This window comes from Perca fluviatilis, chromosome 15 (genome assembly GCF_010015445.1).
Source record: "Perca fluviatilis chromosome 15, GENO_Pfluv_1.0, whole genome shotgun sequence".
NCBI classification, from domain to species: Eukaryota; Metazoa; Chordata; class Actinopteri; order Perciformes; family Percidae; genus Perca; species Perca fluviatilis.
In genome coordinates, this window is record NC_053126.1 from 22,741,195 (window position 1) to 22,757,196 (window position 16,002).

The following is a 16,002-nucleotide window of genomic DNA, read 5'->3' on the forward strand; positions in this document are numbered from 1 at the left end:
TTTCTACTCCATTACATCTCAGAGGTAAATATTGTACTTTCAACTCCACTACATTTGTCTGACAGCTTTAGTTAGACATTTAGTTTTTTATCCCCTTCCTGTCCAGTGAAAACCACAGATCTCCAGGAGTGTTGATGTTGAATGTTTGTGATAAACTGAAGGATGTTCCTTTATGTTTTGAGGAAATTTGCCTACTTCTTTAGAGAAAACAATCCTATTTAGATTGAACGCTACAGATGACTGATCTTTTTCGCTCCTTTTTTAGAGCCAATAAGAATTTGCATAAAAGCCAATACTTATTAATTGCTTTTCAAAAAAAATATAAAGAGAAATGTATATTGGAAATAGTTACCAACCCTGCCTTTTAATGTAGCAGTCGTTTTAATCCAGAAACATCATATATAATAGTAAAACACTAACAGGGAACATCTAACTGCACATTGAGTACTTCTACTTTTCATACTTTAAGTACATTTTGCTGAATGCAGTTTGAATGCATGCCTTTTACTTGTAGTGGAGTCCTTTTAACAGTTAGTACTTTTACTGAGTAAAAGATCTGATAACTTCTTCCACCACTTTCCAAAATATCTCCTCCCATCATCACACCTGAGTAGACATGCAATTAGTCAAGTTAAGTGAAAACACCTGTGTGGGTGAGCAGAGCCTCTAACTCTAAGTGCAGATCAGGTTTCAAGTTTCCAAAAATGCAGCTATAAAAAGAAATGGTTTGGGGGGGGGGGGTTCAGGCTTTTAAACAATCCCCGGGTTAACTTATTTTTTTCATTTTTAACATAATAAAGATATGTTGTTAATTGACATGTACCTACAGCATTATACTTCATTTTATGGATATGTTTAGGTTACGATTAGGTAAAGCTCAGGGTCTTGGCTTAATACAAGAAAAGTCCACAGTGACCACCAGAATCTTTCACTAACCTCAACCTAAGTCCTCCTGTTGCCTAAACCAAAATTAGTATCATATCTGTGTGATTTCTGGAGCCAGGTCTTTGATCCTAATTGCACAAAAGCTAAAACTAAATACATGTAGGAATGGCAAACCTAAACAAGCATCCTCACTTTCCCAGAACTAAACAATCAGTCACACCTGCTTACAATTAACCAGAGAACACTTTGTCATCTGTGAAGAGAGAAAAGACACAGGAAAGAGGTTTTAGAGGCCCTATAAAGTACATTTAATCTTGTTATTCACCTTCATCAGTTCATCTTCCCAGTAAAACTATTATGTCATTTTTTAATCTAAGTTCTTTAAAGGTATAAATATGTTTTAAAAGTGGTAATTTACCCGTTTTATTCAAGATTAAGACATAGAAATGCATTTTTAATTAACTTGTTTTTTAATCAATTACAAAATAATAGCATTCAGATACAAAAGCAACCCCAGATCTTGTGGAAAATGGAATATGACATAATTAACTGGAAACTATTTTCTACAGCCATGCAGGTCTGTGAGGCTGTACTTTGAGCTAATATTAGCACACCAACATGCTCAACATTGCAATGCTAAACATGAAAAAAGAAAGCAACAGGTTTTCCTTGGCCCAGGCCCAGTAGTTTTTCTGTAACCCTGCTAACAAACAAACAAACGGAGCCAAAAACATGACCTCTTAGGTAGAGGTAATTAGCACTAAACTCCATGACAGCTGAGGCTGATGAGAATGTCGTTAGTTTTGCAGGTATTTGGTCGTAAACCAAAGTGTTACACATTCAAACTTTGACCTGTTGATGTCCCTAAAGGAAAAATTAAGGTATCAACAAAATTGTTACAATCCATCCTGAGGGGAACATTAATGTCTGCACCAAATTTCATGGCAATCCAAACAGTAGTTGTGGAGACAGTTTTACTCAAAAACCAGAAACGTTGACCTCATGGTGGTACTAGAGGAAAAGTCAGTAGAATTCATCCAAAGTCAGTGGGATTCATCCTCTGGGGAACATAAATGTGTTTACTAAATTTCAAGCAACTTCATCAAATAGTTGAGATATTTCATTTGGGACCAACGTGGCATCAACGACTACCAGCGTCTCTAAATATAGCATTGCTAAAAACACTAACTTATGGACAGAGGCCACTCTTAACGGCAGCAGCGTCTGGTATTGATCTGAAGTAGTGGTCACAGTTGAGGATGGGGCAGTCTGTGAACAGCAGGCTGTAGTCGTAGTACACAGTGTTCTCTGGAGGAGTTACCTCTGGCCCTCCTCTGAAGCCACACTCCTCCAGGAGGCTTTCCGGGAGCAGGCGGGCCCCCTCTGTGGGCACTCTGCTCCGGAAAACCTCCAGCCTGGAGGTCTGGATCCCTACCCGGTCCTGGATCATCCTGATCAGACTGAAGACTCTGCTGCTGCTCAACAAAACCACTTCAAAGTTTCCTGGATGAGCTGCAGTGCCATCGAAGGGGATCAGTCTGACACTCAGACGGACAAACCTGTTGGTTAAAATCTGACTTTTAGATCGGAATTCAATTTATGTGGTTTTTTTAAGGGTTTTTATAGGTTAGATTTACAGATTTGCTTTGAAATAAAAGACTCACATGAAGCTCTTTAAGAATATGGCTGAAATTATAGGGGATACAAATCAACGTCACCTGACATATGTTTCACGTCTGTTTTACAATTCACTTCACATTGGTAAAGCAAAAAGAGCAAACAAAAATGTACTTGCACCACTGGTGACAAAGTTTTTACCCAACAGGACTGATGATACTTTGTTTATATATAATATCTATATAGTTAGTGATTGAATGAGTACAATTTACAATGTTTCTCTCAGAAATGTGGTGGAGAAAATGTAGTAGTAGTAGTAGTAGTAGTAGTAGTAGTAGTAGTAGTTAGTCATCGTATCCAAAACAAATGCCTACATTTACTTAGCGACTTCTCACATCTTTAATATTAGTTCTAGTAATAACAATAACATGGTGGTAAACTATGAGTGTGTACTACACTGACAATATTAAAGTAAAGTGCAAGTACCTTGGTTTATATTTTGTATTAATAATCTAAATCTGGAAAGTAACTTAAGTTGTCAAATAAATGTAGTAAATTAAAAAGTAAAATGGAAATACAAGTAGCTTAAAATGTACAGCATTTGAGTAAATGTACTTAGTTACTTTCCACACGCACAAACACACACACACACACACACACACACACACACACACACACACACACACACACACACACACACACACACACACACACACACACACACACAATTATGGCACTTGTGTAAAGGTTGTGTTGAGGTCTTCTTTGTTTACGTAGCTGTTGAGGCAACATGTTGTCCTGCAGTTAAAGGAGGTGATCAGTGTGATTTACTGCTGAAAGCTGAGGCTCAGAAATAACTGAATGCTTTACCTCCCACATGGATGTTTGGTCTGAATCAGCCTGAAGTCATGAGAAAAGAAGAGACTGGTCTGGGATGTAGTTTATGACTTTTGCTCGAGGTGGAGCTAGTTATGAATCAGACTGGCAATACCTCATCCGGAAAAGGCTCTTATAACCACGCACTACACTATATATACAGTATATTTACCCCCAGAGGGTTAAGTACTTAAGTAAATGTACTCAGTTATCGTCACACGTGTGTTACTGTAATGCTCATAAGGTACCTCCTGCCATTTTCAGGGTTTAACAGTTGATGTTGATCACATCTTGATTTCTGAGTGTCGTTCTCTGTGTCATCACACAGTCTGTGAAGACAAAAAAAACAACAGAAAAACACAGTCAATAAGAATAAAAAAAAAGATACTTAAACAAAAAGAAGTAGTTTATTTTACCTCAGTCTTTGCACTTGTCTGCTCAGGTCTCGATAACTGATCATGTCGTTGGCGGTCTTCAGCTGCTGAGTCAGCATGTGGAGCTGAAACTGCTGACAAGCGACGTCCAAGTTCATCAGACCTGCAGCCACATGGATAAGTAATAATGGAGTTTATGTCACGTCAGTAGTTTAAACAAATCTGTTCATAAAATGTTGCAACAGTCAACCTAAATTATACTTGTGACTTAAAGCTCATGAACACACGAAAGTAGGAAGCCTGATTTCCTCAGGAAATAGGATCCAAGAGAACGTGAATGCAGCATTTGAACAACGGTAGGGTACAGAATCAGTTTTTGCTCTTTATGTGGCAACCTGACATAATTTGACCTTTCATGTTTTTGCTTGTAATTGCTACTACAAGAAGTGAGCAGAGATGCTCTCAAGTCTCTGAGCTAGAGTCCAAGTCAAGTCTCAAGTCTTTGAGCTACAGTCCACATATTTTGCTCTCAGATCTTCTTTTGTCTGGGCCTTGTTATATGAAGTTTTTAAAGCCAAAGCTTCTGATGAATGGCGCAGCAGCTCTCTCATGTGTGGCCGTGCGCAGCAGATACATTACATATTACGAGTTACGTAGGTAGGTTATAGGTTACCCTGGGAGGGAAATTACCTTCAGCTCATCAAACTTTTCCTAAAAATAAAGATTGTTTACGAGTCCCGTATCTTGATTCCAAGTCAAGTATGAAGTATTTTGAGTCAAGAAGTCACTGTTTGTGCGACTGAAGTGTGACTTGAGTCCGAGTCTCAAACTCGAGTCCCCATCTCTAGAAGTAAGCCATATATTCTGTATGTATGCTGGTCTTTGTGTGTTTTCAGAGTTGAAAGCTGTGGCTGCCTTGTGTGTTTTCTGTTTGTAGGGATATTTATTGATGAGTTCTCTTGCTTTTTTGGAAAAAATTTGATTCCCAATGAATCACATTCTGCCCCTCAAAGGTGTTATCCTGCAAGTCTTGGAGCTCCTCAAACAACCTTTATTACAAGAGTAGGCTATAGTTTACCCAGACAAAAAGAACATTGTCCTGGTTTTGTTACCCAGAGCTGCTCTTATCTGCGAGGCGGATAAAAGGAAATGACTCACAGTACCCTCCATGAATACTTCAGTACAACCACAATGTGGCATTTGAGTAATACTGACCCACATATCTCTTTCTAATCTCTTTTTTTCTTCAGGATTATCTTTATCTGACATTCAAATGAGCTGGGACAGACAATGAAGTCTGTTGAGAAAAATGTGGAGAGCATTTTTCAATGTGAGCGCACGGATGTTGGCATTTGAAACCATAAATAGACATAGATAGACACAGAAAATATAATTGTTTCCAGAAGAGGAAGCTTGTTGAGACTTTTGGGGTTGAAGCTGCAGAGAGAAGACATATTACCCAGGTAGAAATCCTTCAGGTTGACTGATCCACTTCCGTCTGCGTCACTGTGTCTGAACAGCTCGTCCACCTGCAGCTGATGGTCTGAAAACCACCGAGTCATCTCAGATAGGAAGCTCTCAAACTCCGGCCGGTTGGACCTGAAGGACCGGGATGTTTCAACCATGGAAACCTTTAAAACATGTTTCAGACACATCACTTGTGATGATAAGTTTTATATTGTTTACTAAACACTGTGGATAGGGTTTAGGGATAGGGCTAGTCAAATTTCCCATTGAGTCTTCAACATGTGATTATATCAAGTAGCTTATTAGTAATGTAACAAGATTTCTGTGCACAGTGGTTGAGCTAAATGCTAACATAAAGATACAAATAAATATCATAAACTTATAAACTAGCACTTAACATAAAGTACAGCCCATGCTAACATCAGGATGCTAAAAGGCTCGCAATGACAATGCTAGCATGCTGATGTTTAGCAGGTAGCCTATAAGGTAATGTTAACTGTGATTACAATCTTAGTTTAGCGTGTTAGCATGATGATATTAGTATTAAACATAGAGCTCAGGCTCATGGTAATGTAGTTTTGCAGTTATTTAGTCATAAATCAAAGTGTTGGACGAAATGCTGACCTGGATTACTAAAGTTATAATAATTCATCCTAAGGGCCAAATTACATGACAATACATACAATAGTTGTAGTAGTTAAAATGACAAAGGAATAGTTCAATATTTTGGAGAAAGCGCTTACATTTGCTTTCTTGCTGAGAGTTAGATGAGAAGAAGATTGATACTACTCATTAAGTATGAAGCATCACCCGGCAAACAAGTAGATTAGCTCAACACAAAGACTGGCAACACTTGGGGGAAAGATAGCCTGGCTCAGACCAGAAACATTGAACTTTTTTTTTTTGCTATATACTTCACATTTTTATGCTGTTTTTTGGTGAGTTTTCGGGCCCGCTGCTTTTTCTTCTTCATGTTGTCCTGCATGTGTGTGTCTCATCCAGGAAAAGGAAGGAAGCCGCTCTCAGCTCTGTGTTTACAGTAGATAGGAGGTTGTCAGTCACTCTGTAATCACTGTGGAAGAACAGATGAAATACTTCATACTGGAGGTAGAATCACTGGAAGTTGTATTTTTCCACGAACCTACAGTACAGTTCAAAGTATCATTGTTACACCGTCAATAAAAGAAGTTGTAAACGGCCATTTTTAAGAATTCTGTAAGCTAACCATGTCAACTGTTATCCCTGTTCTCACCGGAGTAGGGTATATGACAGATCTGTTTATTAGCAGATTCCTGGATGTGTTACTAAACCTGTTCTATGTTGACCAATAACTGGACACGCACCACAAAAAGGTTCAAATCTGAACACACACCCTGTTGTACAGTGCAGTTAAGAGATTGATCCTGCTCAGCCCCAGATACCACACGATTACAGCAACAGAGTGACACAATAAGGGAAGAATTATAGCCACGATGGTTTTGTGATTGCTCATTCTTCCTGCTCATCTTAAACAATGAAGACAGGAAACAAAGCCATGGTGACCAGTTCAACATGACAAGGGTGAGTGTGCTGCTCACTGCTGTGTCAGGCTTCCTCAGGCCCAGTCCCATTCCCAGTTCATGTCCCAGTACCAGTTCTGGGAGCTGGGAGGGGTGGTGGGGGGGGGGTTCCTGAGATCCAGCCCCTCCCTCAGACACAGACAGGAAATCCCGTCTGGAGACGAAGGTATACAAGGAAAGACTGACTTGGAGGAGAGCCAGTCAGGATGCCTCTGAGTCTGACAGAGTCTGATTTACTGACAGCAGTGAAGGATGTACTCATATCCTTAAGTGAAAGTAGTGATGCCTCAATGGAAAAATCCTGTTCTTAATTCAAAATTTCCATTGCTTTGCATTGCAGTTACTGTAATTACAAATACTTTGGTCACTTACACTTAAACTGAGACTTCAGCTGCTTCAATTTAAACTCCAATTCAACATTGCACTTGGAAAAAAATGTTTAAGTCATTGTTACTGTTTACAATTTTTGCAGCTTAAATATTAGTTAGGTTTGTAGCTTTCACCTTTAGCGTTTACATATCGTTGGGTAGAATAATCTATAACAAAACAATGCACCATCATTTGTATGTAAAATGTTAATCTGTAAAGTAACTATAGCTGTCAAATTAGTAGACGTAGTGGAGTAAAAGTAGAAAGTAACTCTAGTAAATACTCCGTTAAGGTACTAGCACCACAAAGTACAGTACTACTGCACACAAAGCTTTTGCCTGACAAGACTTACTGTGTGAGTTTATGTACAATATCTGCATGGCTGAATGAGTAAAATGTACAACATATATCTCTCAGAAAAGTGCTGGATAAAAGGTGGTATTAGTAGTATTAGCCTACCAAAATGAACATTTTCAAATAAAGCACATTTAGTTTGCTACTTGCCCCTTCGGAAGAATAAAAATTTGTAGCAATAATTCTGAGATGGTGGTACAGTTTGTACTTTTACACTGATAATATTGCTTGCACTGATAGGCCTCCCTAGAAGTCGTTCCCCGTCTCTGTAATATGCTGAAATCCTGCTGAGGATCAAAAAACTTCTGAAACAGCTGAATGAACTCAGTCAACTGTGAATAAAAAGAGCTTGAAAGAAAAAAGAAAAGAAATATATATATATATATATATATATATATATATATATATATATATATATATATATGATTCTGACAGAAAACACAACACGTTTCCTTTGATGACTGATGTCTTTCATCTTTGCTCTTATAAAATTCTTCCTCTCATGCATATTTTATGCATCTAGAACAGGGAGATCACTTCAAAGTAGATTTCAGGTTCTACCAACCAAACGGAGAACCACAGGTGTGCTCTTGGTATATGGAGAACAAAGTGGGGGGTGGGATCGGGCACATTTTTTTTTTACCCTGGGTGCCAAAGTGTGCACTCATGCAACATGAAATTAAGAACAGTTTCTGACGGTCAGTCATGCAGGACTTGATGCTCTTAACAAACTTAACAAAGCTGCAGCAAGGCGTGGTGGAAGAAGTATTCAGAACCTTTACTTAAGCGCCAAAAAAACACTGTAAACATACTCCAATAAAAGTGGGAATCCTGCATTGAAAATCTAAATGTAGTAAGTTTTGTTAGCAAAATGTACTTTAAGTAGCAAAAGTAAAACTACTGCTCTAACATTGATGCATCCGTATTAACAATCTAAAAATGTCATATAATAATATATCAGCCACTGCAAAACGAGTACTTTTACTTTTGATACGTTTTTTTTACATTGTTGTATGGGTACACTTGGTAAACATCTGAGTACTCCTTCCTCCACTGTAGTACGTGACATTAAAAGGAAACACTCAAGTACAAGTACCTCAAAGCACTCTGTTTCCTCCACAGTGACCCCCCACTTTGTATGGATGTATGGATGTGATTGATGCTTGATCTGCTGCCACTTGCTCTTTTTAGTGCTTAAATACTTTGAATGCTTATGTTTTTTTTTCTGATTATAGATTTTATATACTTTTAACTCAAGTAACATTTGAATACAGGACCTTTACTTGTAACAGAGTATTTTACACTGTTGCATTAGAACTTTTATTTAAATAATGTGAATAGTTCCTCCACCATAGCATGAGTACATGTTTCAGTATCTCATGTTGAGACAGTATCTCCACAAATGAGCTCTGCAGTGGAGAACATAATGTTTGGTTACATCGCCCTCTGCTGGGTGAAAACAAAACTTAACGAGGATGGGAGGATGGCTCAGTTCCTTCCTTAATTAAATACTGGACATATAATATATTGCTGTAATACATTTTTGTTGCAGATGTAAAGTTGCAAATTGAGAAGGTAAAATTTCAGGATAAAAGAAAAACATTTAAACACATTGGTTTCATTAAATCAATAATTACTCCATAGTTATGCTCCTTAATTTAGTATTTGTGGCTGGCATTTAGACCATCATAGGGGATGCTAAACTCTTCACTGAAACACTAAATAATAATAATAATAATAGTAACAATAATAATAATAATAATTTAAACATGCCCACGACCTGTGTGTTTCTATACCTTATACTTCTACTCCACTACGTATTAGAGGGAAATATTGAAAATTTTACTCCACTACATGTATAAAAGTTAAGCTACCAGTTGTTTTTCAGATTTAGATCATGTATACAAAATATAGATTAATTAATAAATGATGCATTATTATAGATTAAGCTACCCAGCTGTATATCATATTTAAAGTTAGCTACCAGCTGCAACATTAAAGTAATGAACACATTGATGCATCAATAATTATAATACAGTAATATAGGCTAGTATATAGTATTCTAAAAATGTGCTATTCTGCAAAATGTTTGACTTTTTACTGAATGCAGAACTTTGTCTTGGAACAGAGGGTTTCTACGCTGTGGTATTGCTGCTTTACTGAAGTTATCTAAATATCTAAATAAATAATTCTTTGACCACTGCTAATAATCAATCAGTAGCATCACATCATGTTTGGTAGGCATCAGTGAGTAGGCTAAATACATCGGTATAGAATATGACTCACTAGTATTCAGACAGTGCTGGTCCTCTCCTCAGTCAGGAACTTGTTTCTTCCTTTTTTTCTTCTTTAAATCTTTTGAGAAGTTTTTGTTGTCCTTACTATTGACTCACTGTTGACCGGTTGCTATGGGAATGGGACCTTCACACACACATGCACGCACACACACACACGCACACACACACACACACACACATGCTTTGATTTATAGTAAGGCCCGCTAATAACATGAAATTAATAGAAAGTATTTTATAAGATGTAACGCTGATGCTTGTTCAACAGTTGAGGATCTGCAGTGAAAATAAATACACTTGTTACCTCTTCTATCCACTAGGTGTCTGTATTGCCAGGCTGATTTGGGATCTGTTCCTGCCTGCAGGCAGCCAAATCACCTGTTATAGTAAAATCTTATGGTATATTAAAGTACCCACACAACAATAAACAACTTCAGCAAAAGTTTTTTATACTTTTTAAAACTTTTTTAAAAGTATACTTGTTCTGCAGTAAAATGTCTCCTGTGACTGCTCTATTGTTATATATGACATTATGAGATGCATACTGATGTGTCAGTGTAAGAGCAGCATGGTACCGTTGTAGCTGCTCGAGGTAGAGCTAGATTTAAGTACTTTATATACTGTTTAGTTTTAGTTCAGTCCAGTGGTTCCCAAGGGCCGGACCAGATCAATCTGACGGGTCGTGATGATGATTATTGGAAGAGGAAAGAAGAAACAACTAAGTTCTGATAAACCAAATTGGATTTATTTTTCTTTGTGAAATACTGGATAGGTTTACCTTTTAAGGACCTCTAACACTTGTTTAAATGAAACCATGTGAACATTTGAGGTGAAATGTCTCTTTGGTGGAACTAATAACAGCTCTGTCATCTGAAACAACAAAAAAAAGATTTTTTTATGGGAATCACAAGCCAAATAAACCTTAAACCCCAAAATAGCTCAACATTGTAGATAAGTACAGTACTTACAATGCTACTACTACTAATCTACTAATTACTAAACTTCTGATTTCTAGAGTAGGAACATCACAATGCTGTGCTTTTAGGAAATATATAGGTATATATATATTATTTTTTTTTTTAATTTATAACAAGCTAGATGTATTGCACAACAGATGATAATATGGCTAACACTGTTACCATACGCATGTCCTTCTGCAGACTGTTAATACTGTATTTACATATCAGTGTATGTGAGAACCGAAATCTCCACACGTTTCTCTCACCCTAAATACAGCGTTCATGTACGGTACATCGTATGTGCGCTCAAATTAGCTGTGCATTGGAGGTATTTCATAGTGGACTATAACTATATAGTGCACTATTTCCATGATAGCTAACCGTTTCGAAAACAGTTTACGTTTAATGTATTCCTTACGCTTTCACTCTTGTATTTTTGGTTTTGGGAAGGGTAGAAAAAGAGGAAACCACCACCCAAAGTCATTACTGAGTATCTCTACTATATCCCCATGCACACCACTTTAGAACTTCAGCGTCATTGGGGAAAGGTGTCATAATAAAATTCATAGCCTTTAGCTTTTAATGTATATCTAGCAGGCATTAAATGCTTTCCCATCCCATCGTTACCTGCACATTCAACCTGTTTGCACAAATTTCATTTTGGTGTTGGCCAAAACAAGCGTGCCAAGGGAAGTTTGCTGGTACCAAATTAAAGGATTTGTTGTTATTTAACATGAAACTTTCCACACAATGACCTCTCTCTGATATTTAAGGGTGCCAACATGCTTTCTTAAGCCAAGGCTTTGACATTTCCTTCCAGTAAAGTTCAGAAATGTAGGAGTTTTTCTATTTGATCCCCACTCGGCAGGATGCTACAGTTCAAGCCTCAGTAAACAAACAGCTAATCCATCACAGAAAGTGAATTTAGTTATATTGGATTTATAAGGGAAGAAAAATACTGTCATTAGTCTCAGTGTCAGAAATAATTCAACTTTTTGTCTCGGGGCTGCTGCTCTACAGCTGCAGGCTGTAATTTATGCAGAAACATAATGGCCTCATGAGATACACCGGATGCTCTCTGAGCACCTAAACATCACAAGGAGCAAATTTACATCAATTTACATCACTGGCAAAAAGGACCAAAGATATTCTGACAGACGGCTTTAATTTCAATTTTTTTTATAGTACATTATTCTGGATAGCAAACAGAGAATTGATTGATTCAGCATGCATCATCTCGAACTGAAAATCCCCAAAAATAAATAGATAAATGGAAATATCTTCGGTCAATTACATTTTTCTGCAACTGATAATGTAATGAACTAAAATGTGATAAATATGTCCCATCTTTCTACCTATTAACATTGTTAAGGAATGTTAATAGGACTCTCTTAAGTCCTTTTAACTATTACTAAGTCCCATTAAGGAATGTTAAGAACTCTCTCCCCAAACACATCCACGACTTTACCAATCTCTCACCTTTTTAGAGCTGCTTTTAATGTTTGATTAATGTGTGTGTATTTTAGTGTGTTTATATATTCTTAGTATGCGTATTTCCTTTTAAAAACTGTGTAAAGTGTCTTTGAGTGTGTGAAAAAGCACTATATAAATAAAATGCATTATTATTGTGTTACTGTGTTAGCCAAGAAATGTAGCTTTTGCTAGTATTGATTGGGAAAACATATAACTTTTTTTAGATTTGGGACAGAAACTATTTTCATTCTAGTTTTTTGCCATGCTAACAGCATTTCCACCAATTTGGTCCAAACAGAATTATCTCAACAACTATCAGAAGGATTGCTTCTTATGCCAGGCTTAGACTACACGTTATCAGCCCGATCATAGAAAGCAGAAGGAAATGTAAATCGGCAACAATACATGCATCCGCCAGAATTTCCTGTGGCACTGGAGCAATCCCGGAAGTGGAACGTCAAGAATATAGACTAGATAGATAGATGATATGACTATAATTACCTAATCTGACACAGTGACCATCGGAACAGACATAAATATTGTGTAGTCTGAACCAGCATATAGTCTTGTTAATCGTCGTCAGCTGTTGAGTCTAAAACACTTTGACGATGAAACAGTAGTTGCTTTTATAGACAAAATAAATCATGACTCATTACTATATGATGTTGTGTCGGGCTCACAATAAATAAAAAAAAACGTTAAAAAATGTTTTGCTGACACTTGGATCTCAGAGTGGTAAGGGATTGTGTTGTCATCTGACTGGCGGTAAGGATCCTGGTCCCAGTTGGTTGTTTGCACTGGGCGGCCGGGGAATGACACAGGCCCTGACCGGCCTGCTCACCTGTCCAGCCACACAGGGACAAGAACACCACCGAGGCCAGACCAGCCCGGACAACAACAGTTTACTGAAGCTGCTGCAGGAAACAACAGGAGTGAAAACTGAACACAAACAATGTCCATCTTAAAAGGCCCTGTCAGTTAGCAAGATTGTAAGATTGGTTCACGAATCATGTGCTGTATTTCATTTTGTCTGACCACTTTTCAAGATGCTACTGGTTTTAATTTCACATGCAGACAACTTGCATAATTTATGTTATCCATCAAAGAGAAGAGGAAAGTGTTTCATTGCAGCATGGAAATCCTCTTAATTAATACCAAAGAAAATATCAAAGTAAACAATTTCAGCATGGTAAATCTAATGTATTCATGGGAGTTATGTAAAGAAAAATGAGGCTAATGGATTACAGCGTTATTAGGCTGTGCAAAGAAGAAAGTGCTGCATAATATGATCTGTAATTAAATCAGAATATGGAAAAACACGACATAGAAATAAAATAATACATACGTACATTTTTACTCCCGTATACCACAATGCAACACGGTCGTGTTTTCCTGGAGGAGAAGAAGAAGCAGAAGGACTTGTTTGGTGATTCCCTATATAGTTTACTATTTAATAAACACAATATGGGGAATAGTGAGTGAGTGAATGAGGGAACGGTTTCGAGCACAGCTATTAAGTGTGTTTGTCTGCCCTAAAGTTAGCTGCTAACTAACAAAGACTCAGTGGTATACATAGCAACGGTCTGTTATACTTAGCAACGGTCTGTTATACAGAAAAAAAACTGACCGTAGAATGGCGTGATTGAACAAGGTTGCATAATAATTTGCAATAATGACCAGCTCGTTTTACATTATCCCGTATACCTCCTGAATAGCTCTTCTATCAATAAGGGGTAATGCTACAGTAATCATCTTCAAAAGTAGCTGATGGCAGAAGCTGAAATGGCAAATGTTTATTGCAGTGTGGTGATAGTGTGTTTCTCTCTCTGTCTCTTTCTAGGTCGGTGCATCTGTAGTCTGCTGATAATCAGACAGAGAGTTAAAATTCAGAGCAGTGAGCTGTCAGGTCAGGACGAGCTGACATCGCTGCTTTGAACATCCTGAATGCTCTGCACACATGACCAAACCTCACACAGATTCTGTGTGTTTTAAGAGGAAAATCACATCACAATCACACAGCGCGCTCATGCACACGCATTCATTAATTACAACCTCTGCAACATAAAGACGGCATATTGGACATGGTGAATTATACTAATCTGTAACATGAGGTACAGTAGCTATCAGCCATGTGCATCACAGTCTCAAACTGAACAACTCCTGCTGCTATTAAGACAGATTAATGTGATATTTTTAGCTGTTTGTTTTTTGCTTTAGTTTTTACAGCACAATTTAGATATTATTTCATCTCCCAACAAAACTATGTAACGTTTGTTAATATTACGTTGTCAAATGTACCAAAACACAATAATAACCATCTGTTATTGCTTAAAGAAAAGAAACAAATCTCAGCCCTCAATAGCCTGAGACGACCAAAACAAGTTAAATTAGAGTGTGCACTGGGAAACTACTTATACAGATTTTCAGGGTTAGGTGAAGCTAACTGCCCACACCTGAATGCCTCACCTGCAGGAAAAACTGTCAAATGGTCCCAAATAAGCTCATGAGACATCTTTACACAAAACCAGTAAAGTCATTGAATGCTTCAAGCGACTAAGATAGTAAAAGTAAATTAATTTTACTTTTGAACTGAATGAAAGAAATTAATTCAAACAACTATTCATATGACAACCCTAACAAGCATACTTTATTTTCTAATTCTAAATCCAATATTTATCTGCATTTATATTTATTTTTGTGCATGAAAAAAGAGTACAGCCATTCTAGTGGCTCTTAGAGGCTGTACTGCTACTAAATGCTAAGATCAGCGTGTTAACATGCTCATAATGAGAATGCTAACATGTACAGTGGGGCAAAAAAGTATTTAGTCAGCCACCAATTGTGCAAGTTCTCCCACTTAAAAAGATGAGAGAGGCCTGTAATTTTCCTCATAGGTACACTTCAACTATAAGAGACAAAATGAGAAAAAAAAAATCCAGAAAATCACATTGTAGGATTTTTAATGAATTAATTGGTAAATTCCTCGGTAAAATAAGTATTTGGTCACCTACAAACAAGTAAGATTTCTGGTTTTCACAGACCTTTAACTTCTTCTTTAAGAGGCTCCTCTGTCCTCCACTCGTTACCTGTATTAATGGCACCTGTTTGAACTTGTTATCAGTATAAAAGACACCTGTCCACAACCTCAAACAGTCACACTCCAAACTCCACTATGGCCAAGACCAAAGAGTGAAGAAATCAACTGCGGGAGAAATTATTAGAAAATGGAAGACATACAAGACCACTGATAATCTCCCTCGATCTGGGGCTCCACGCAAGATCTCACCCCGTGGGGTCAAAATGATCACAAGAACGGTGAGCAAAAATCCCAGAACCACACGGGGGGACCTAGTGAATGACCTGCAGAGAGCTGGGACCAAAGTAACAAAGGCTACCATCAGTAACACACTACGCCGCCAGGGACTCAAATCCTGCAGTGCCAGACGTGTCCCCCTGCTTAAGCCAGTACATGTCCAGGCCCGTCTGAAGTTTGCTAGAGAGCATTTGGATGATCCAGAAGAGGATTGGGAGAATGTCTTATGGTCAGATGAAACCAAAATAGAACTTTTTGGTAAAAACTCAACTCGTCGTGTTTGGAGGAGAAAGAATGCTGAGTTGCATCCAAAGAACACCATACCTACTGTAAAGTATGGGGGTGGAAACATCATGCTTTGGGGCTGTTTTTCTGCAAAGGGACCAGGACGACTGATCCGTGTAAAGGAAAGAATGAATGGGGCCATGTATCGTGAGATTTTGAGTGAAAACCTCCTTCCAT

The 16,002-nt window shown here is 37.7% G+C and overlaps 1 protein-coding gene across 4 annotated transcripts; it reads right to left on the reverse strand.

The window, feature by feature from the left end:
- Positions 1 to 1,369: 1,369 nt before the first annotated feature.
- On the reverse strand, positions 1,370 to 9,884 carry LOC120574860. Of its 4 annotated transcripts, none has more exons than XM_039825333.1 (6): positions 9,788 to 9,884; positions 6,139 to 6,291; positions 5,212 to 5,351; positions 3,795 to 3,915; positions 3,627 to 3,707; positions 1,370 to 2,444 (listed from the first exon to the last, which is right to left on the reverse strand). In XM_039825333.1, coding segments are annotated over exons 2-6 (714 nt in total). In that variant the 5' UTR covers positions 6,141 to 6,291; positions 9,788 to 9,884; the 3' UTR covers positions 1,370 to 2,074. The 4 variants fall into 4 exon arrangements, with proteins under 4 accessions (XP_039681267.1, XP_039681265.1, XP_039681266.1 ...); XM_039825331.1 differs by having other exon boundaries at positions 5,212 to 5,383; XM_039825332.1 differs by having other exon boundaries at positions 5,212 to 5,383; positions 6,139 to 6,247; positions 9,788 to 9,872.
- Positions 9,885 to 16,002: the final 6,118 nt, after the last annotated feature.

Bases quoted from the DNA above. Each gene is read 5' to 3' on its own strand.
- LOC120574860 (XM_039825331.1), bottom strand. From the start codon at position 6,204: ATGCAGGACAACATGAAGAAGAAAAAGCAGCGGGCCCGAAAACTCACC. The intron at 3,708-3,794 runs GTAAAATAAACT...TTGTCTTCACAG, and splicing joins AGACAAGTGCAAAGACTGAG to ACTGTGTGATGACACAGAGA. The intron at 2,445-3,626 runs GTACCTTATGAG...TTTAACCAACAG, and splicing joins AACCCTGAAAATGGCAGGAG to GTTTGTCCGTCTGAGTGTCA.